This window comes from Periophthalmus magnuspinnatus, chromosome 16 (assembly GCF_009829125.3).
Source record: "Periophthalmus magnuspinnatus isolate fPerMag1 chromosome 16, fPerMag1.2.pri, whole genome shotgun sequence".
In the NCBI taxonomy this organism is placed as follows: Eukaryota; Metazoa; Chordata; class Actinopteri; order Gobiiformes; family Gobiidae; genus Periophthalmus; species Periophthalmus magnuspinnatus.
In genome coordinates, this window is record NC_047141.1 from 23,659,992 (window position 1) to 23,683,134 (window position 23,143).

General features: G+C 38.1%; 4 protein-coding genes across 5 annotated transcripts in view; 2 read left to right on the forward strand and 2 right to left on the reverse strand.

The window, feature by feature from the left end:
* The window catches only part of LOC117383261 (transcription factor HIVEP3), a 30,355-nt gene extending 27,850 nt beyond the window's left edge, over nt 1-2,505 (reverse strand). The window contains exon 1 of the mRNA XM_033980381.2: nt 2,249-2,505. The gene's annotated coding sequence lies outside the window, so the exon portion shown is untranslated. The remainder of the gene's footprint in view (nt 1-2,248) is intronic.
* Nucleotides 2,506-6,036: 3,531 nt separating this feature from the next.
* Nucleotides 6,037-10,885, reverse strand: serinc2l (serine incorporator 2, like). The gene is made up of 10 exons (XM_033981074.2): nt 10,747-10,885; nt 10,081-10,242; nt 9,805-9,992; nt 9,607-9,686; nt 9,371-9,508; nt 9,119-9,288; nt 8,448-8,538; nt 7,955-8,102; nt 7,671-7,880; nt 6,037-7,199 (listed from the first exon to the last, which is right to left on the reverse strand). Exons 1-10 carry the CDS (start codon nt 10,783-10,785, stop codon nt 7,061-7,063), a joined length of 1,365 nt encoding a protein of 454 aa, XP_033836965.1. The 5' UTR covers nt 10,786-10,885; the 3' UTR covers nt 6,037-7,060.
* A 607-nt stretch (nt 10,886-11,492) lies between these two features.
* stmn1b (stathmin 1b) lies at nt 11,493-13,606 on the forward strand. Of its 2 annotated transcripts, XM_033981075.2 has the most exons (5): nt 11,493-11,568; nt 12,444-12,479; nt 12,840-13,009; nt 13,086-13,277; nt 13,344-13,606. In XM_033981075.2, exons 2-5 carry the CDS (start codon nt 12,467-12,469, stop codon nt 13,401-13,403), a joined length of 435 nt encoding a protein of 144 aa, XP_033836966.1. In that variant the 5' UTR covers nt 11,493-11,568; nt 12,444-12,466; the 3' UTR covers nt 13,404-13,606. The 2 variants fall into 2 exon arrangements, with proteins under 2 accessions (XP_033836966.1, XP_055083693.1); XM_055227718.1 differs by lacking the exon at nt 12,444-12,479 and having other exon boundaries at nt 13,344-13,605.
* A 2,229-nt stretch (nt 13,607-15,835) lies between these two features.
* Nucleotides 15,836-20,538, forward strand: paqr7b (progestin and adipoQ receptor family member VII, b). Its single transcript, XM_033981715.2, has 2 exons — nt 15,836-15,980; nt 17,262-20,538. Exon 2 carries the CDS (start codon nt 17,268-17,270, stop codon nt 18,324-18,326), a length of 1,059 nt encoding a protein of 352 aa, XP_033837606.1. The 5' UTR covers nt 15,836-15,980; nt 17,262-17,267; the 3' UTR covers nt 18,327-20,538.
* The last annotated feature ends 2,605 nt before the right edge of the window (nt 20,539-23,143 follow it).

Consider the following 23,143-nt stretch of genomic DNA (forward strand, 5'->3'; position numbering starts at 1 on the left):
CAAAGATGGTATTGGTTGATTAGAGTTTAAGGGAGCAGCTGCAGTCACTTAAAAGGTGCACAAATTGTAACTTTTGTGGTAGATGGTCCACCACCTGCTTGACTTAATGGGTATTATTGCTTTGCCTGTGTTGGCATAACTGTTTTATTACAGTTATTTATATTGAATGAGAAATATTGGAATACACGCTTCCTTACTTTGGGCGGGGACGTCTCTCTACAGATCGGACTTGCAACTTGGCCTGATGGCGTCACCTGCATGTCTCAATGGAGAACAATATCTTTAATGCCAAACCCTGGAACATTCCAGACAAAGCACTAACATTCTCATAGACACAAAGAGATGGCGGACCCCCCACCAGAAAAGTTATATATAGTGCACCTGTAAGCATTATTTAATTTTGCCAAATCACTGGGCGTGTTACAATTTAAACATAAAAAACAACCATAACCATCATGAAAAATAAAAAGACATTTGCTGAACTCATAGATGCTTTTCCTGAAACCATCCACTGATATATTTTCAACACACAGAATATGCTCCAGAATCACCAAGTGTAAAACAGTAAGATGAGGGCCAGGTGAGAGAGGGCAGCAGGGACACTCTTCATTGGCACAACACTATCGGTTGCCATCTGGGAAGAGCACGTGCCAAAAAGAAAATTTAGAAACACGGTGTGATAGTAAAGTCTGGGCTTAGTAATCAGTACATTAAGGTTATACTAGAAAAGCATTCATTACGTAAGCCTTTGCTTACCCTGGACCTATGATACCCAACACCAAAGCTTTGTGTAATGAACTGGTAGTGCCAAGGCAATGACAGGTCCTATGAACTTGTTCTACAGCTTTTAACATCATAATAGCTCACCACACGCTTCAGGTATGTCGTAATTACTTTTAACAATTCACATTAAATACCTTTGCCAGTTTATGATGGGGCATCACTTTGATCAACGTCCACCTGACAACCATAAACGGCCATATTACCGTCCAGTGATTACATTCTCTCAATATTTATATAATGTGATTTCTGATCCAGACAGAGTTTAGTATTCAGAACACACGGGTTTCCATGTGCCTCCTTAACTGAGTCATAGCACCGTTTACTGTACTTTGGCACTTTACAATGTCCAGACGGAGCACACTGGGTTTCACACTGACACTGGCAATGTTTACATGCACACCAAAAATCTGATCATTATCTGATTTCTGGAGTCAGATTAGTGAAATGGCATGTAAACAGAAACATCTCTGATCTGATTTTTTCTGATTGTTCATAACTGTGCTATTGCAACTAAAAGTTCCCAATGACAAAGAGCCTATTTATGATCAAATGTAAAAAAAAATAAAAATGTTAAGTGTTAAGATGTGTAACAGCTGAAAAGATTTGATTGACAAGTGTCACCAGGTGTTTTGTACTAGGCTATTTATTTTAGACATGCGTTATCTTACACCAGTTCAATGAGGCCTAAATGTATCCTACTCACTCACACTAGTAAAAAACAAACTGACTAAACAGTTCCAACAGTGACAAATGTCAATGAAACATAGGCGAAGAGACATATTGTTGCATAGTAAAGCAACAGTCATGTTTGTTTAGCTTATGCAAATATCTTCCAGTTAGAGCACAGCTATTCCTTCACTGAAACTACAGAATAGTGGGTCAATAATAAAAAGATTACATCACTATGGAAGCAGCACTTTACTCACAGCAGAGGGTGTTTGTCAGTGCCCAGTGCTCAAAATGTACCCACCTTTGAGCCACTGATATTGGATATAATGAATCAAAGCGAGCACAAAAGCATGATGTCATCTCCTAAAATATGTCAAGTGTATGTGCAGCTCGCTAAAAAAGAAAGTTCAGGCCTGACTGGGTGGACACGAGCGCAGTGACGGCTCTGGCTCCGCACTCAACAGTACAGTCGACTGTTACAGAAACAGTCAGTGTGAATCAAGTAGGCTACATGATGGAGCATGTGCCCGGCTGGATGAGCAGCGCCCCCGCTTCTCTCGGCGCACACGGCCATAGTTTGAGCCTGGCCGTCCCTCAAATGCCACCACGGTCACATCTGCACCTCTACCAAAACACTCTCACTCAACGCACTGGACTAGGAGTTTTTTAAATCCGATAGTGGCATGTCCTAAAGTTTCCCCCGTGGCCCGAAGTCAATAACACGTTATGACAGAATAATACAACAATCACTTATTCCACTGACATGCTATTTTACTGAGGTTAATGCTTTATTTACCAGCTCTTTACGGTGCGTGTGCTGCAGCCTTTTATCCCGTGGCGAAGGGGGTACAAGTCCGCATTTCCTGGGTTGTGTCGAGCTGGATGCACGGGCTGGCGCGTGGACAGGGGCGTCGGGGAGGGGGCTTCGGGGGGAGCTTCCCGGTGTGTTGTCAGAGCGGACAGCGGTGCCACGTTCAGCTGATCGGCACAACAAAACAACATCTCGCCCTACGCGAAACGCACACGCACTATGCAACAACCCGCGCGTAGACCTCACTGGCCCCGCCCCCCTGAAGAGGTGTGGGCCAATGGGAACGCGCGCCATATGCAGCTCGTGCATAATCAATGATCACACAGGCAGGTCATTGGCGGAGAAGTCAGTTCCTGGTTAATACCATTACTAATGCTAATTTACAGGGCTTTTCCGGGGGCAAGTATGGCATGCGAGGGAACAAATACCGAAGTAGTGACCGCAGGCCCTTCCTCTCTCTTATGAGCTCTGACGAACCTTTAAAGAGCTAAATCAGTAAGACATCAATTCACAGTTTTAATTCAGCCTAGTGTTTATAGGCTAATCAGCCATTTAACACTACAAGTCGCCAAGGCCGATGTCTATAAAAGAGAATTTCAAAGGTTAACCCACATTTTGGTGTTCTTCTGTTACTGTGAGTTATAATAGGGTCTCCCACAGGAATAAATGAGGCTGTGAACATTAGTTAGAATGGCACTTTTCCATCTGATCAACACACAGTTCTGTAAGACTGAATTCATCATGAAAAAATAGTTTATTAAGAATTAATCATTCTTAGTAAAGTAGTTATTATTCATCAAGCCTTTGCTCATTCTTTGTTTATATTTAATGTGAAGTTATTATAATGTTGCCTACAGTTCAAATTCAAATTTGCTGCAACTGTTGTGATGCGTTGGCCCCAGTGTGCATGACACAATGCTTCATGTGCCAGATACAGTAAAGGTCAGTGAGAGATGCGACTGGCTGCTTTGTCCTCTCCACATCAGACTTTTCCAAAGGCCAGTGGACATCAGAGGTGACAGGGGCCTGTGAGTGGCAGTGCATCTAATCTGCTCACCTGGCTCACCTCACATCACCATCATGACACAGGTGGATAAGAATAGAGTCTGGCAAGTGCTCCTCAAGGCTTCCACCACTAGGGCTGCAAGATTAAACAAAATCAACATGAAATTGCAATTTGAATGAATTAGCAAAACTCAAAGGTGCAGTTTTTGAAGTACCACAATTTCCTCCTGAAACAACAAAAGTCTGTATAAAGACTGCTACCCCCGTGGTTTAGATCTGTACAAACATGGTCTGAAATGTGTATTAGTCTGTCATTTTTATTAGCCTTTGCAAATTATTCTGGGTGCATTTAAAATGCGAACTTTGAACAGAATCCTAGTATTAAAAAAATAAATTTAAATTGCAATGCTTATCAGAAAAATCACAATTACCGGTAGATATTTTTCCCAAATCATAGAGCAACCACCTTCACAGCTTTTTACTGGAGGCGCTGCTGTGGTGTTTTGTTTTCGTTAAATGACTACAGACTGACTTCTTTTGCTCTATTTTTCAGAGCTCGGCATATCCACAAGCTTTGTTCCTGGTGTTGAGAGAAAAAGAGTGCAAGTGGTTGCGATGGAGGAAAACAGCAGCAGTGGAAGACAGAAGGAGGAAGTGCCAGACCAAGCCGAAAAGGAGGGGACATTGATGGTGTGAGCGCTCCCCAGTCTTACTATGCGACTTATGTAAGCAGACTGGCCCAGCATTTGGCTCACAGCAGACGCCAACTGCGCTGACTGTTATATAACTGCATTAGCTGCTCCTCAGAGTTTAGCGGAGCATGCGCACAGCTGAGCCAGCACACACACTCACCAACACTCCATCAGACTTTGTGACTTTTTGTCTTGCAGCTCAGGGGCAAATTTTTGCAATCGAGGAACAGTGCAAATAACACAACTTTTGGTTAGAATTACAGGCTACAGGAAAATACACAAATTGACTACTACTACCACAACTTCTTCTCATCTTCTCAACAGGTCCCCCATCATGAAATGCCTAATTAGGGTTTAACGTTGGGTAAATGTTGCAATTGCGCACACAGAATGCCAACAGGACTTTAAATTAATTAACTCCCCTGCATAGCACACAATTTAATGAGCCTGGATCCCTCACTTAAAACCCAATTACATGTTTTCCATCCATCTGTCAAAGAGTTAAACTGTGATGTGTCATAATAACATGATGATTTATATGTCATTTAAACAAATACCAGTATTCAAGACATGATGAATTTGAACCTCCTTACAAACCAAATTATGTACAAACAATTGAGCTAATTAGAGAGGTAAAAATTATTGCAGGGCAGATCATAAAAATTGCTTGAGTGAATTTCCAATTAAAAATCCAGAGATTCCTTGCTGGCCATTGCTGCAAATCTGCACTAAGTGGCTCCTGATCAGCACATTAGAGCCTTTCATCTGTTTCTACAGCGACAAATTGCATCAGCTGTTAACAGAAAAGAGAAAATGAAGTTGGGATTTATATGGCACAGACACCAGTGACCGAAGACTGAAAATACCTTAAATATGTCTCCAGGGTAAAAAAAACCCCCAAAAACATTAATTGTTATTCACTTGATCAAGTCGTTCTTGTGTCTATGTTTTTATATATATATATATATATATATATATATATATATATATATATATATATATATATATATATATATATATATATATATATATATATATATATATATATATATATATATATATATATATATATATATATATATATATATATATATATATATATATATATTTCAGATGTGAGTAATGCATGTGAATACACCATGGCAAAAAAAACCACTTTACTTGTAATACTGTAAGCTTCTGTTGTAATAATTGCAGAAGTTTGAGTCTCATTCTGAAATAGCCTATAAAACTACCAGGCAGTGAAAGTGACTGAAGGACCCGTTTACAGTAAGGCTGCATTCACACTTGCACAATGACTTGGTTCTAAATTGAGACTAAATCCAGAACTAAACCAGGACTAGACCAAGACCATGCCTACATTAGGACTCAAAATGGGCCCAAACCAGGACCAAACGAGGACAAGGGTGCATTCTTCTCACAATAATACTGCTATAGTGTGTCTGCCATCATTTATATCAAGCCCTTATAACTCACTTAACCAACTTTGTCCCCTTTAGACCAGTGTTGCAATTTGGTGGGGTTTCCAGTGTAATTCCTCAGGTGAGTGCTGACAGTGATAGGTTGAGCAGGGGGTGTCTGCCTGCCTCACGTGGAAATAACAGCAGAGGGTTTCGTCCAGGTCAAAACCGCACTTTGGTAGCTTACATTAAAAAGTAGTGGAGGAGGTGAAAACAAATTGCAGTTAGTAAACCATAAAAGGAGTCATTTAAAAGTTGTGTAATCTTTCTATCACTGTCAAAGTGAAAGTCAACATCCCAGTGCAGCAATATGTGCCAGATAACTAAACAAACAAAGAAGAGCATGACTTGAAGACACTGTGTAGCACTGCCACTTATCAGAGATTGTCCTTATCAACACCTGGCACCCCCTATTATAGGACCTCATGACCTAAATACAGAGGAATTATATCAGATCACACACATCTTAATGAGCCCCCTACAATAACAACATCCACATAAAACTAGCATAGGTATAAAGAAAAGACTGCATTAAGTATTCTACCCAAATATCCAATGCGAGTGTACGTACAATGTAAATTGTGTTTTTGAAAAACACGAACCATGCAAGAAAATGGCATCCTTATTTTTTATTATAAAGATTGTTTAAGGTAAATTCATGTGATTGCATTTCATCTGGCAAATTCTGGTTACATGCAAATTTTACCAGCTGATAAAAAAAACGATTAGCAAACATTGGTACTGTTCACAAGATAATAAAATTACCACACTGAAAAGGCACTCTTAGTGTTCACAAAAAATAGCGTTGACAAGAATTATCATTCCTCTGTCAGACTTGAAATAATGTTAACTTACAAGTTGATTAAAATAATGAAAATAGGTGGGACTTAAATGATTTCAGGACAGCATATACTGATTGAATTAACAGTTTACAAGGAACTTGAGGTAACTATGATACATTATATTACAGCAATACATATTTTAAACATTTTACCAGCAATCTGAAATGTCTTCCCTTTTTGAAATAATAACACAACCACACTATCATAAAGTGACACTGTTGACAGGGCTCACTACTTTCTACTACTTTTCTGTCTATATAGCTCAAAATGGAGTTTAGGACTGCAGGTAGGACTTGGCTGTTAGTCCAAACTGATGCTTCATTTAAGTTGGATTTTAATATTTTTAATATATCCCTGCTGCAGTGGAGAAACCCGTCTTGGGTGGGTCAATTGGTTCTTATCTTACTTCCACACTTGTATATCTGAGGGGCACTGAAAAGGCTGCCTCCTCTAGAGCTTATACACAAACAGCTGTTTAGGGAATTCCACACTTGACCAATCAGAATACTAGTTTTACTTTTAAGTCTTGTTGTAGTTAGTACATAGGTAGTATCATATTAGTGTTTAAGCCATTAAACAAGACATTACCCTTGCATTGGTAAATTAAAGCTATGTGATACCTTCTAATGCAAAAAAAAACAAAAAAAACACAACATATTGAAAAACACTAACAGAGACTGTCAGTCTATATGAAATTGGACTAGTTGATTATCCTCATAAGTACCCAAGACAAATGAAATGTTTTCTTCATTAATTGACTATCATCCTACATTTTACAAAGTGCATTGAGGGGACATCTCAGCTAAAATCTCTGTCTGGAAAAATGAGAGGGGCAATGAGAGTCCATAGGTAGAGTGCAAGGCCCAGCCAACTGGAGCTGATCTTCACCCACACCGCAGGCATACTGTCCTGCATAGCTTGGGTAGTGGTGTCAGGCCTATGGGAGGACACAGAAAATTATATTGACACTTTCATAGTAATATCAGCCCTTTATGGTTGGCATGTGTTTCCCATCTATCTACACAGTCTATTTTCTCCCTAGAGTCTGAAAAACAAGCTAGGCAGCAGCACTGGGAACAATTATTCTTGCAATTTGTATTATCATAAGCATTAAAAAAGCCAATCAAACAGATGTTTCAGTCCAATGTTGTATAAGTCTTTTAAGTACTGATTTCCTGTGTCACCTTAGTCTCAGCAGAAATACCTAGGAAACACTCTAAAAGTGTCAAGTGAAGAATTAGTCTGCCCTCTGGTGGTCATATATGTATACGTGCGTGTGTGTGCATGTCTATGTATATACACACACACACTTTGACATACTCTGACACACTATAAGTGATCAACTTACTATGACTGAGTTTTAATGGTCCAAATTTAAATGTTTGTAACTTGGGTGCCTTGTACTTACTGGTACCAGTTGGTGAGGGTCATCATGATGTAGAGCGAGGCCAGGCAGAGGTGGAAGTGGAAAAAGCTGTAGCTGTAGGTGACTCCATCCTCCTCATTGTCCACAGCTCTGAGCACTCCATCCTCCCCCACAACCCCCCCGCCCCCTGACCCCCCAGTCTCTTCTGTCTGCATCAGCTTGTTTACTTGGGCATTGCTGGACGAACGGATACTACAGAGGGGGAAATAAAGGTTTAATATCTTAAAAACAGAAGTACAGGAAATTGTTGTAGAAACTGTGTTTACCTGGCGTAGAGAGTGCAGAAAATGAAAATGATCAATCCAACAATGCCCTGAGCATCCCACCATTGGACATGTCCAGGATTGTCTCCAGGCTGCTCTGTAGTGCTAACGTTTGACATAAGACTCAAGAGGCTTGGGTTACATTTCCGATCTAAAAATGCAAATACAGAAAAAAAAAAAACATTCAGACTGACTAAAGCTGCTAAAAAATAGCATATATAATATTTATAAGTTTGCATGGGAAAAAACAGCTATGCAATAAGGAGACTAATTGTAAGCAGGAACACAAAAACATAACAAAACTATAGCTTGAAGGTGCTTGGAAAGTCCTTGAATTTTAGTTTGAAAAGGTGCGCACATACTGATACAAACATATTCTAAATTAATAATAGTGCTAAAATAAACCAGTTGTTGGTTAAACCTTTAGTAATATTTATTTACAATGAGTGCAACATAGCAGGAAAGTACAGAAAGTCAAAAACCGAGATCGACTCACTTGGGTTGTTGGTCATTGCAGACCAGGTGACATACATGGTGTAGAGAGAAATGATTGAAGCTTGAAGCAAACCGGAGTGTGGCTGGGCGTCCTGCAACAAACATAAACATAATTTTACTATGGTTATTCTGTTCCAGTTAATGTTAAAAGGAGTATGAATCAGAGGTTAGGTTCTTATTATGCATCATTCTGTCTTAAAAACTAAAATGATTAAGCCTTGATATTTCCTTTAATATCAGAATCAGAATCAGAATCACTTTTATTGATCCCCGAAGGGAAATTCTCTTAGTTAACAGATGCCACAACCACAGGATAGAATTAAGAATAAAAATAAAAAGTCATTTAAATAAGAATAAAATTTGTGCAATAAGAAGATAATATACAGGAATAGGGCCGCTCCCTTAATGAAAAAATAAACCATAATCACATTTGTCAGGATTAAACATTATTTCTTGAAACAACTATTTTATCAAACGTTGACCTGTAGGAGACAGATAGATTTATTGTGTTTGTAATGTAATGTATTACCACTGTTATTCATTTAAAAGTCACTGTAGATTTGATAAGAGGCTTTTGCTACACCACTTTTCTAAGTGACGGAATAACTGTAATCATTTAGTATGAGGCTCATTGTTTACTATTCTATATTCCTAAACATTTGGTTACTGTACCTGGACCTTGGGCAGGATGGACACAACAGAAATGATGACACAGAAGATGAGATTGAGGCTGATGAAGACCTTGTGCTCTGTGCAGTCATCAGGCTGTGTGTAGTAAACATAGAACAGCACCACCACAGTGATGGTCAAGGCATAGTTAAGAATGGTAAAAAACAACAGGGCTGTAAAAGAAAAAGATAAATGTAATAATAAATAATAAATAAATGAAAAATACTGAGGAAAGAATATGCTAAGATATCTTACCTGCATACCAGCCTTTGTTATCACCCTCTTCTGCATTTTCAACCCAAATTTTGTTCCAAGAATGGGCAAAGTCAATGAGCAGAATTAGTTGAATCAGAATAAAGATGAATGACCCCACTGCTCCAAAGTAAAACCATACTGGAAACACAAATCACATAAGGACCAGATAAATATCTAAATTATTGGTTACCCTACTCATCCAAAATTATGCATAAATCAAGTTTAAATTTAAGTACCTGTGTTAAATGTTCCGTCGGGGATAAAAAATGCTCCCACTGTTATCCCAACTAAAATAAGAAACTTGAAGAACCAGAACCTAAAATAAATAAAACAGTTAACTCACCTTTCAAACAGCTTACCAAGACAATACAGGTACACTGTTTGTAAATCTATTACAAGACACATTACTCATAGATTTAAATAAGAGCATTCACCCATTCTGAAGACCAGCTCGAGGGTCTTTACTGCTGCGCACACGGATCATGATGGCACAAAACAGGAAGAAAAAGCATGTCATGGCAAAGCACATGCGATAAACAGACTTGTAACCAACAATGACATCACAGTTGACTTGGTTTTCAAGGCCTGGTATACTTGCTCCCCCTTGGCAAAATCCTGGGATCTATTGCACAAGGAAATATGGTGTATTATTGTTAGTTGAAAATTTATAAGAACAATTAATAACTCATTTGAAAAAGAAAACATCTCACTTTACGTAGTTGAGTCTCCATTCCCGGAAGGATCATTATTACAGACACCATAGTTCCCAGCAACAGGAAAAAGGAGAAGACCAGGCGAGTGATAGTGGAGTTATTAGAGGATGGACAGCAGCCACAGAGGAGGCATGGCGCGGAGCCACACAGACAGGACGCCTTTGGAGAAGAAACAAACCTTCATGTAGTAGCTACGGGTTTGGCCACAGCCCACCAGCATTATTACATGATAAGTAATAAGTGTCCCAGTTTTGGATAGCCTGTGACTAAAAGCATTCGTTTTCAGATAGATCACAAACTAAAACATAAAAGCCATTTATATAATGATTCATGCATACTCCTATATTTAACCATTAACTAGGCTGGCTGATATTAATAACACTGACAATGTCATAATGCAGAGTGTTCTTATAAGGCCTTCGAATGGGTTTAACTTATAACTCAATTGACTATATAATTCGGCTATATATATATCGGTTACATTTTTTATACATCAGAATATGTATAAAACCTGTGGATGTAACATTAACCTTGTAGTCGTTATTACTAAGACATAACACAACAGCAAACCAGGCTCGTCAGCTGAGCTGAGCGTGAACAGGTCAACCACAGAATGAAGCACAGAAAGTACGACTGCTGTTCACTATAATGTAATGTACTTACACAGCTCGCCAAAGAGCATAAAGCCATACAGGCGCCCATCGTGATGGATGTGACTTATACAGGGCGATACAAACTCAGGCTGTTCCGTGTTTCCAACGCAAATAAATAAAAGCGGAAGTTGTGACTGGATTTTCAGAAGAAAAGCCCTGTTTCCTTAATCACAATTTCAACATAAAGCGAGTTAATCCTATATTTCATCCGTTCCTTTATAGATCAAAGATCCGTCCATCCAGCTGCAGACGATCACCACACGAAGAGCCTCCTGCTGTACTGTGTCATTACAACAGGGACATTACCTTCATAACCCAGGTCTTTGTATAAGTGACATCAAACCAGACTTCTAAATGATTAGTGAAATGTATTGGCTAAATAGTTCAGACCTCAGTGAATTTGTTTGCACTTTCATTGTACGTTTATGCTCTTCTCAAGGCTCTGTGCTTCTCTGCTCCTTAAATGTCGGATGACTGTCCACAAATGTAAATTTAACAATTAAAACCTGCTTTTAAACATTTTTACAATGACACTCTATCATATATTAACCTTTTAAATGGGTCTGTAAACAAAAAGGTTCTAAAAACAACAACAATTTGAACTACTTAAATTTATCGCATGTACTTTTTTTCTGTTGCACCCCCCTGACGGTCTCGCGCCCTAAACCCCAGCGCGTGCAGTGATTGGCTGAATTTGACCAATGGCGGCGCACGCTTTTGTGACGCAGGTTCGTCCTTTTGATGCGCGGTTTGTGCGCGAACCTGCAGCAGCGGCGCGAGGTTGGCGGTCTGAAAAGAAGAAAAGACTCAGGTCTGGACCAGGCACTTGACGGTGAGAACAATGCTTTGGATTTTCATCAACAAAGGGCTTTCAGACAGATTAAAGAAGGCTCAGTAAACATTAGGGTCGATGGGTTTGACTTTTGGAAGTACTAGATTAAGTCAGGGTTATTATATTTATTAGATTAATTTACTGTTCCAAAGTACGGAAAGAGGACTTTTAGTTTTTGCATCATGGGAAATGTTTATGAAAACACTAGCAAGAGCCTACTACTAAAAGTTTGTTGTGTTTACTTTATTACTTGTTAGTACTCCACTGTAAACTCAAAAATAAACACGTGCTTTGTGCGAGTAAACATTATGTAACTGACCAAGTTGGGTAGAGTTAGTGGCTATCACCCCAAATCTTTTTACGTCACTTCAAAATACAATTAACTGTTACTAACACGACAACGCAAATTTGAACCCTATGTATACATCATCATTTGTTTCAATGCATTTGTTCCGTATTATTATTATTATTATTATTATTATTATTATTATTATTATTATTATTATTATTATTATTATTATATAAGATAGTCCACAGTCGGTTTGCACAGCAGCACACCCCATTCTTATCGTGCACATAGTTAATTACACAGTGGATTGTAGCTCTGGGCACCAGTGAGGGGAGTGGAGAGCTCGTTTTGTTTGGCATGTTATGTCACGTTTCTAATTACATAAGGAACAGAATTTTTGTATGACATTAAATAACCCAGAGCACATGTTGCAGAGGAGGTGTATGTGTTCAAATTTCATGTGCATAAAAGGATAAGACATATGTTATAGAAACATTTTAACTCATCACATTTTATTCTGTATATTAAGTGAAGCATGTGTTAAACAATATATATTCATTTAAGCATTTTTTGTTTTCTCTTTTAGTGACTAAAGATACCATTGCAGAGATGGACTCTGGAGGTATGGAAACTAATTCAAGCCTAATGTTAATAACTGGTAATTAGGGATGGGACACGATCTTGTGCTACAAGATAAAATAGCCAAAATATTATGCACACATGCTGAAATGATCTCTCCAGATGTTTTTGTATTTATATTTGTCTTCAAAAAAGCAGTGCAGTAAGCAATAAAGTATGTGAAATTGTGAACTGAACAGTACAATGTATATCTTGAGAATTATATCAAAATCTTGTCTTCTCCAGTTCTCGTGGACCCAATCTTGTGTGTCGTCTTGTTTTGCAATGCTCAGAATTGAAGTAGACAGTACTTTCTCATACAAATGACTTGCTAATAGTTTATTTGATGTTGTTGGTGGTTCAGAAATGCAAGTGAAGGTTCTTAACAAGCGAGCTTCGGGTCAAGCCTTTGAGGTGATCTTGACACCCACAAGCCCAGAACCCAAAGACTTCCCTCTGTCTCCTCTGAGGAAAAAAGAAACTTCACTTGATGAAATCGAGAAAAAACTCGAGGCTGCAAAAGAGAGACGCAAGGTAACCACGTTTCTATTCCATTAAATAATTTCATATCATTTTTTCATGTTTATTGATTTATATTTACATGTTTCAGAGTCAACAGGCTGAGGTACTAAAACATTTGGCTGAAAAACGTGAACATGAGAAAGAAGTGATCCAGAAAGCCTTCGAAGAAGACTGCAACTTCAAGAAGATGGCACTGGAAAAACTCGCTCAGAAGATGGAGGCTAACAAAGAGAACCGCAACGCTCAGATGGCCGCACTGAATGAGAAATTTAAGGAGAAGGTATGTTCCAAAAACTGCACCCACAGGTGTAATAAAGTCATGCTTATTTTTGTTTTGTATTCACAGGATAAAAGGCTCGAAGAGGTCAGAAAAAACAAAGAGGCAATTAAAGAAAAGGAAATTTAACTTTTATGTTTGGGTTCATTTATGACATTTCCAAAGATCTGTTTTTATTTTTTACTGATGCTGTTTTCAATTTTGCTGGTTGCATTAGTTTATCCTGTTACTGTTGTTACATGTTTTAGATTTAGTGTGACATCTCTAACATCTCTTCTAAGTAGACCTTGGCAGCTTTTTATACTGTATTTGATTGAACTACTATAGAGGGCTTTTTTTTTTTTATAAACAAACGTTGAAATATGTGAACGGTTCTGTTGGTTTTATATGCTGTACAATCAATCTTTTTCTATTAAAGTTTCACAAAAATACTATTAAACTTCGATAAACTTTATTGATCCACAAGGGAAACACTTGTTCACAGTAGCTCACATCTTACAATATATATTTGCTTTCTTTGTTGGTTGTAGGTAATACCGTCAGTACGTGGTAGATAAATGGCCAATTGCTGACATCTAGTGGCCGTTTGATAGTATGCAACATCTACACTTAAAATCACCTGCAATACAACATAAACGTTACACAATTTGATATACACTAAATCTCCAAAGTGTGAACATCTTGATCTGTGTCATGAGTTTTAAAGAGAAGTCCAATGCTAATAATTTACAACTGAGCTGGATGGCAGGTGGGAATTCTATGACACAATTTGCCTCTCAACTACATGTTTAACAATAACTACCTTATGTTTAATATCTCTGTAATTACAATCTTCATCAGAGACTGGAAGAGATACCAAGCCATGGTCACCAACTCCTCTGGCATGACCCTGAGAGACAGAATCACTATGTACAGAGAACAAAAAATGGCAAAAAGTTCATTGTCGTCATTGTCAGCACGAACACACTAAATTGAAGTTATTTTTCCACTATAACTTGATGGTATAGTTGAAACACATAGGCACCAGTGCTGTCCGTTGAAAGGGCCCAATCCTTTACAAAACTTATAATTAAAGGCTCTATATATTTGTACATTTTCTATTTGTTTATTATGTTTAAAAAGGAGTTAGGCATCCTTCTGCTCAAGTTCATCACTTGATTACTTGTTCGTGTTAGACTCTCTCATCCCATAACGTTAGCCTTAAGTAACTCTCAGCTCAACCTGTTCAGCAACTCTTTTTGTTAGCTGTTCAAACTTGCCCAATGTGATCCCAAATTACCTGTAGCCTATCTGAACAATTTGAATAAACCCAAAGAACACAACAGCCACATCACTATGCATCAATGTCACTGATCTCACTGAAAACGACATGTTCTGGACACTGGCCTTCAGATCTACAGAAGAATTACATATTACAGAAGAATGAACAGTTGCTCTATTGTCAGCGGTTAGAAAGGAACTATTATGCCGTATGTGCATCTGCATACTTGTACCATGGGTCTGACAGACATGGAGGGCAGGGTGCTTTCTGTTGTCTAATGAAGCTTAAACACTTAAAATACCATCTTTACCCAAATATAACCAGCCAAAATCTAACACATCTAAAGAAAGTTAAACATGCTCTTCAATTTAATTTAATACAGTCTTGTCATAATAAATAGGTCTGTATAAAATTAAATGTTATTGTAGCAAATATAACAAAAAAAACAAAAAAATAACTATCTGACTAAGGAGTGAGTAGGAAGGGGACACTGTTTTTTTTGTTTTATTCTTAATTTTATAATAGTACTTTTACCAAGGAATGTATGCAATGTTTTGTTGTGTTTTTTTTTTTTTTTTTCCTATTTTGCAGCCTATGTCTCAGGAGGAAACGCAGGTGTGTGGGTACAAAGCGTGTTTTTTGTTCAATGCCCCTGTTATGTCCCTGTTAATAAACTTTCTAACATATAAACTAGATAAGCAGGGAAATTAGCTTTAATAAACAAATGTAATGGCGTCATGGGTTTTTTTTAGGTTCATATGCTATATATCTGACACAGAGGTGGGCTTGAATAAAGGTTATATTATTCAAATCACATAGAGTGTTCAGTTATTTGCTGGGGGAATTAACCCAAAACAACACACACAGCCTTGTCTTTCATGCTTTTCATACACAAGAGATGCAACTATATAAAAATCTAATGAAACAATAATAACATAACATAATGCATAATTCAAAAGTCAAAAGAAAATGTATCTTTTTCAATTGAACACACTGAAAACGTCTAATATGGCACACCTGTTTTGTAAGAATAATAATATGTGATGTTATTACATTGGCCTATTCATTATTTGACTCTGTGGGATATTTAACACCACAGTTTGCCAGTAGCACTCACGCCAAAGTGCTAATGAGTGTCACAATGGAAGAATTCCTGTTTGAAGAGGGCGGACTGGTGAGGAGACAAGCGGCTGTGATTGGCCAAAGCAGAGCGAAGGCGCAGACAGGAGCGGCGCTGCGCACTCTCATTGGTCAATGGACAGTACGTCAAATACATGTTCGTATTCCCCAGCAACTGCGCTTCGAGAGCCGCTTCGCACGGCTCCTCCTACCTGTCTCTGTCTTATGTAGGCTATCTTCCAACAATGAAGCCCATTTCTGTCGGCGTTCTTGACCATTTCTTGCCAAAAGGACTCATACATTTGGACTGAGTTGTCTGCCTAAAGGTAGGTTATGTGCGTTTGCATTTTCTTATATTGGGCCGCATCTGCCAGTATTTTCAGTGGAACCGTGCCATAGCCAGGGATGTGTCGCGTCCTATCGAGCTGTGCACCGCCGATAGAGGGATTATTCTCGTTTCCAGAGCCGAACAAGCGCACGGGAGATCTCCAGCCTGTCACACGCGCTGAATTACTGCATGGATTCTCATTTTCTTTTACTGTGCAATCCAGGTGCACATTTACATGTATTTGCACATCGAAATAATCACCAGATGAAAGAGCAGTCATTTGTACAGTCAAACATTATTCCTACCAATAAATAATTGAAGGGATTTCAAGCCTTGGGTGTGGACAGCGGATGGGGTTATGTTACGTAACGTCCTCTCATTCACCATCCACGCCTCTCCCTGAACCCCGGCCTGTGCATCCCACACAGCCTAATCTCCCCGAGCCCACTGCTGTCCACAGCCCTGGACCAACGCATTAAATAACTGATGTGATCCGTCACGTGATCAACCTAAATCCTGATCTCAGATGCAAATGCGGAGGCCTTTTTGTAGGCTAAAGGCCAACAGCCAAAGTCACAGTGTCTCAGAATAGCCAAAACTGTCATTTCACGTGTGGTCATATGTGAAATTGAATGAAATTGGTTTCCAACTGGCAAAATAATGACAGGTGGCAGGTGCGTACAATAAATATATACCATTACCATAGATATTCTGATGAGTCTATAGCATCGCTGATGATGATGATGATGACGAAGATATACGCGCTTCCAGAAAAGTGTGGACGCCTCTAGTGTGATAGTCTTAGGTGTGTCATATTCTATGACCAGAGTAGGCTGTCTTTTGTTGAAGGGTTGATCTCCTAAATGTTATGAATATTTGCATTTCAGCCTTAAAGCAAAAACAAACAGTGTTTGTGAATGTAAAGCCTAGTCATAGAACATGTACATGCACATTGTTTCCTTGTAGTGTAGCTTGTGGAAAAAGAGAATGATAGATATAGAAAATACACAGATAACCTAACATTAGTGAATTTAGTTTTGAATAACTTGCTTTTGTTTCCTTTCAGAAATTGAATCATTGCTACATTGTAGAATCTGAATACTACCGAAGAGTTGCTTTGGTAGTATTCAGAGTTGCAACATAATAAAATCTGACCCAACAGAACAGATTAAATATTAAAAGTATAAAAAGTACAAAAACAACTCACTATCAGGCCCACGACAGATTGTAATCTGTGCAGTAGCTGTAAATTACTGACCTTGTCCTCTCTCTGCTCCAGTCCAACATGGCGACGGTGGTGATGGAGCAGATCGGACGGCTGTTCATCAATGTGCAGCAGCTCCGTCAGATCCCTCAGCTCCTGGAGTCGGCCTTCCCCACGCTCCCCTGCACCGTCAAGCTCTCTGACGTGCCCAAGGTCTTCCAGGAGCGCTATATTCTCACTGGGTACAGGCAGACGGACCAGAGCTGGCGCTACTACTTCCTCACCCTCTTCCAAAGGCACAATGAAAGCATAAACGTGTGGACACACTTGCTCACTGCAATGATTATTCTTGTCAAGTGTCAGGAGATCTCCCAGACCGTGGACTTCTTACGGGACCCCCATGCCCAGCCACTCTTCATCATCCTCCTCACTGCCTTCATCACACTCTCCTTCAGTGCGCTTGCTCATCTTCTGAGTGCCAAGTCCGAGTTGTCCTTCTTCACGTTTTACTTTTTGGACTACTTGGGTGTTGCAGTTTATCAATATGGCTGTGCAGTGGCTCACTACTACTACGTGATAGAAGAGGACTGGCACACAAGAGTCCGTGGGTTTTATCTACCCACTGCCGCTTTCCTGTCATGGCTAACTTGCTTCGGCTGTTGCTATGGCAGGTACTCAAGTCTTGAGATGCCTAAGTTTACCAACAAGCTTTACCAGTTGGTTCCCTGCACCTTAGCCTACTGTTTAGACATCAGCCCAGTTGTTCATCGCATCTACAGCTGCTATCAGACCGGCTGCTCTGACCCTGCAGTGTCATACCACTTTTACCACACAATATTATTCATTCTCAGCGCCTACTTCTTCTCTTTCCCCCACCCAGAGAGCCTGTTCACGGGCAAGTGTGACTTTATAGGCCAGGGTCACCAGATTTTTCACGTTCTGATGGGGGTCTCCACGCTCATGCAGATCGCGGCACTGCGCATGGACTTCACGGAGCGCCGCCCCCTCTATGAGCGTCTCCATGGCGACCTGGCTCACGATGCTGTGGCGCTCTTCATCTTCACCAACTGCTGCTCCGCGCTCACCGTGTTTTATGTGCGCAAGCGTGTAAAAGCATCTCTCCAAAACAAACAGGACTAACGATAATGTCATACTCTATAATGTCATCTTGACTGTAAATAGCTTTTTTATAGGTGCACTATGTAACTTTTCAGGTGGAGGGTTCGTCACCTGATCGTATCCATGGAGATGTTATTACTTTGCCTAAATTGTTTCACTGAATGGCATTAAACTGATCACTTATCACCATAGGAACAGATGACGCCACCAGGACAAGTTACAGGTGACCCTCCCCTCCCAGTAAGAATGGATGTTTTTATTATATTTTTAGCGAGTAATAAGTAAAAACTCATGTAACTGAATAAATGATAGAATGGTTTAATGCCATATTGTGGAACATTCTAGACAAGGCAATGACATCTCCAAAGAGACAATAAGGTGGTGGGTCCCACACCATAAAAGTTACATATTGCACCCTCAAAGATTCCATATTATGCTTGATTAGGCATTTCCACTCAGCAGGAAACCCTTGCTTTTTTAGTATTTCATTTATAGTTTATTTGATTGAACAGATACAACATAGATTAACAGAAAAAAGTACCCACTATAAATATTGACCCAGAAAGTATTAGATGATAAGAAAACAACAGTAATTATCGTGATAGATCTACAAAGGAACACAACAAGTGATTTTCATAATGATTTTTGTGAACATAATTAATACATACTTTTAATCATTGCCATTTAATACAAAAAATAAAACAATTTCTTCCTTCGAACTCGGAACTCAGCTCTAAACCACTAGTTTTTACTGACTGTAGATATCTCAATTTCAAAAAATCCAAGTTGATCATTGATATTTAGAAATGCCCTAACTGGACTTATCTGTTACTGTCACATAGCTCATAGTAGTGCTAAAACAGCATCAGTCTCAGAGGAAAACAGACTGAACCAAAAAATGTTTTCCACACGTATCTGTTTGTTTGCTTTTTAAGCCTGAGAAAGCATAATATGGGTTCCTTACATATGACTGTAATGCAATATAATGTGTTCTGCCAAAACAAAAGAAATAAGTAAAGGTTTTATAAGAGGATTTTTATGTGGTGACAGAAAGTCTATCATGCACATTTCAGCGTTTAACTTTAGAATTCACAATGAAAGAAACAGTATACATAGCTTTCTCATTGACAACATGGCCTGTGTTATTTTGTACTTTTAAACGCATTGAGAATATACAAGACCAAAACCTCACACCTCAAATAATTCTTCATAATTTATCACTGAAAACCTTTGTCAATTGTATTCAGATTTGCCTTTTATTCCCAACACATAAACACTGTATTTACATTGTTGTTTTTTAGATTTGGTTATTGCGATTTGACAGTCAAAGTCAGTGTTACATGTGTGGGCCTTTCTCTTTGCATCCCATTCTTTCTTTCTGTCTGATGAAAACGTGTGCCTCTTCGCATGTTGTATTACTGTGGACGTACTGTGGGAACTGATGTAGCTTTGCACTTATTTCTTACCTTGTATATAAATGAAGTGTTTCTCTTTTTATTTATTTACAGTCATGCAGCACCTGGTGTGTTTAAGATGTTGCGATCCAAAACAGTAATGCAGACTACATTTCACCTGGTGCACTTCTCTTTGTTGTTTTATTCTCTCCAAAAATGTGACATTAGGCTATATACAAAATGTCAGATATTATTTATATTTAACCCTTTGTTTAACATGATGTTCAATGTGCCAATGAATCTGTATTTGTTTCAGTGATGGTACTTCTGGATAATGACTGAGAATGAGAATGAATTTCTGACTTGACATTTGCGTATTTACACTACTGACTATATATTTGAATCCTATAGACACCTTGCACTGCCTGAAACACTGGATATCTGTAGCTGACTATGTTTACACACTCTTTTGTTTTGCTTATTCTTCCAGTTTTGGTCTTTTTCCCTTACAATCAGAATGACTTTGGATTCAGTTCACCTGAAACTGGTTTGAACTGCGCACTGAACTTGCACTGAAGACACCAATTATTATTTTTATTTAAAACTAGTCAGACTGATATTTTGAGGGCATTTTAATATTTGTGCTCATAATTATTAATGCAGATGTCTCTATGTAATACCTCATATTGAATTGCAGCATAAATTGTGTGTAAGCATAGCCTGACCTTTACCTTGGAGAGCAGAGTGTGAAGGACTAGAATGTCTCCTATTCTGTATGTGACTGTTCTAATGTCAAGTGGTATTTAAGACAATAAAGTGTTTCAGAAATTTTACCTTTACCTTATTATCTTATTTACAATCCCTCATGTTTTAAAAATATATATAATGTGCAGAACTACATTTGTGTCTCTTGGGCTTATATACTACATTTTGGGACGCTAAACTATTTACCATTTTTAAAAAACTCTTAAAACATATTTGAGTAATATGTTATTGTCCCCACCAGAGGGCAGCATTGTTGTTTTGAAGATTCTGCCAGAGCATATTCAAAACGCTTTCTCCTTTCAAGACAAGGTTGGTTTTGAAGCAGTTTTTTAGATGAACAGGGTTTTTTGGGGACATAAGATGTGCAATTTGTCTTCTGAGTCGTGAATGCCGTTTATCAAACAAACTAAGTGGTGTACACACAGTCCTTAGTCATAGAGGGCAACACTTTATCACACACTGTTCTTGTTGTTACAGTAAAATATTGAAAATGGCCAGAATCAATATTAATTGCATCTTTGACTATGGTAAATTGTTATAATATAAGTGGGTCAGTGTTTAGATCAGTGATCCCCCAACCTGAAGATTGGAGAATTCATTCCTGCTCTGACCAAGTTTTGTCATTGTGTCCTTAGGCACTACACCTAGTATGAATGTGGTGTGTGTGTGTGTGTGTGTGTGTGTGTGCACGCGTGTGTGTGTGTGTGTGTGTGTGTGGGTGTGTGTGGGGGGGTGTGTGTGCGTGTGTGTGTGTGTGTGTGTGGGTGTGAGGGATTGGTGGTGATGGTGCAGAGTGGCAGCCTTGCTGTATATCAGGGCAGCTGTCGCTATAGTATGTACCACCACCAAGCATAGAGTGAATGAATGATGACTAAAGTGTAGTGAACGTTCCAGGCTTAAACAAGCCTGTATGTATATATATATATGTATATATATATATGTATATATATATATGTATATATATATGTATATATATATATATATATATATATATATATATATATATATATATATATATATATATATATATATATATATATATATATATATGTATATATATATGTATATATATATATGTATATATATATATATATATATATATACATATATATATATATATACATATATATATACATATATATATGTATATGCATACATGTAATGCACTTGCATTACATGTGGGCATTATATATATATATATATATATATATATATATATATATATATATATATATATATATATATATATATATATATATATATATAATGCCCACATGTAATGCAAGTGCATTACTATATAAGTCCATATGCGGCACACAAGTTTTTCATAAAAAAAAAAAAAAAAAAAATTATAATATGGCAACAAGCGTTTGAAAATATTGTACACATTCGGCATATATTGTTGCATTGGGAACTATGTTTAAGCCATCTGGAGACTGCTTTGTAAACACAGCAGCATCTCCTAATGTAAAGTAATTCACAAGAGTCAAAGATAATTATTCCAGAAAAGATTACAAAACAATATGAGAAGATTCAATAATGTTTTTGCAGCTGCTGACTCCTGTGCCATTGCTGTGGGTGGCACGCTTCTATTCATTATGCATATGCATATGCCAGCACTCTATATACTGCATATTCTTTTTATTAAAATAGTAACTGTAATATGTTTGTGTGTGGGTTTGTGTGTTTGTGGTGAGTTTTACAGATGATTAGGACATGCACACTGCATCCTCATATAAGGTAACAATCTCATCAGTGAATCTTCTCTCGCTGCTTCCCACACAAACAACAGCAAATTAGTACAGAGTCTTGGTGCACACTTATATACAATGTTAATTAGAACTTCTACCATCTATGAAGACATGTAATTGAAATTAGCCAGAAACCTGCTTGGTTGAAACACTGAGCATTCCTGTTACCAATATAATTTCCTTCTCTCATGGGCCACTTTAGGCATAACTGTGGCCAACGCTGTGTGCTGCTGGAGCCCATCTGTTTCAAAGTTTTTCCAAAATGTCTGCACATCTTTGTTGTAACAATGAGTCACTGTCGTTAAAGATTAGTTATTAATAGGGAAGGGACAAGAAACAACTCCCACAAGACACGAGATTAGGAGGAGACAGGACTGGATTTTGGGAAAATATGTAGGCCTAATGAATAAGTTGTATGGTTCAGTTCATAATGATGGCTACATTTTTTAAAATTTAATTTTAACAATTTGTTTTTGCCCGGGCCAAATGTAAAAGTAAATCTCACAAGATTCATTTCCACATGTGAAGATAATCTGTGAATTTTCTGTTGTTTGATCTAGTGGCATGAGATTTTATCCCTTCACTAATAATATTTTTTTAAACACTTATAGGTTGCTTTATTGACTATTTTAAAGTGTGGGGCATCTAATCAACAAATTCAACCACAGCAAATCTTAAGATATTTAATAAGATAACCTAAATGTTCACTTGGGTTACTGTTTCATTTGCAGCATGCTCTGTCTGCCAATGAACAACAAAAACATGTTTACTATTAACATGTATTGTCAATGACTTTTCTATTGTGTGAATTATATGCATCCTGTACCACGATTATTTGGGTAAAATGGCTACTCTATCCATTTGCATGCTGCTTTGAGTTTTCACACTCAGTCTTGGTCCTTCTAAGTTGCCCTGAAAATCTCTTCGT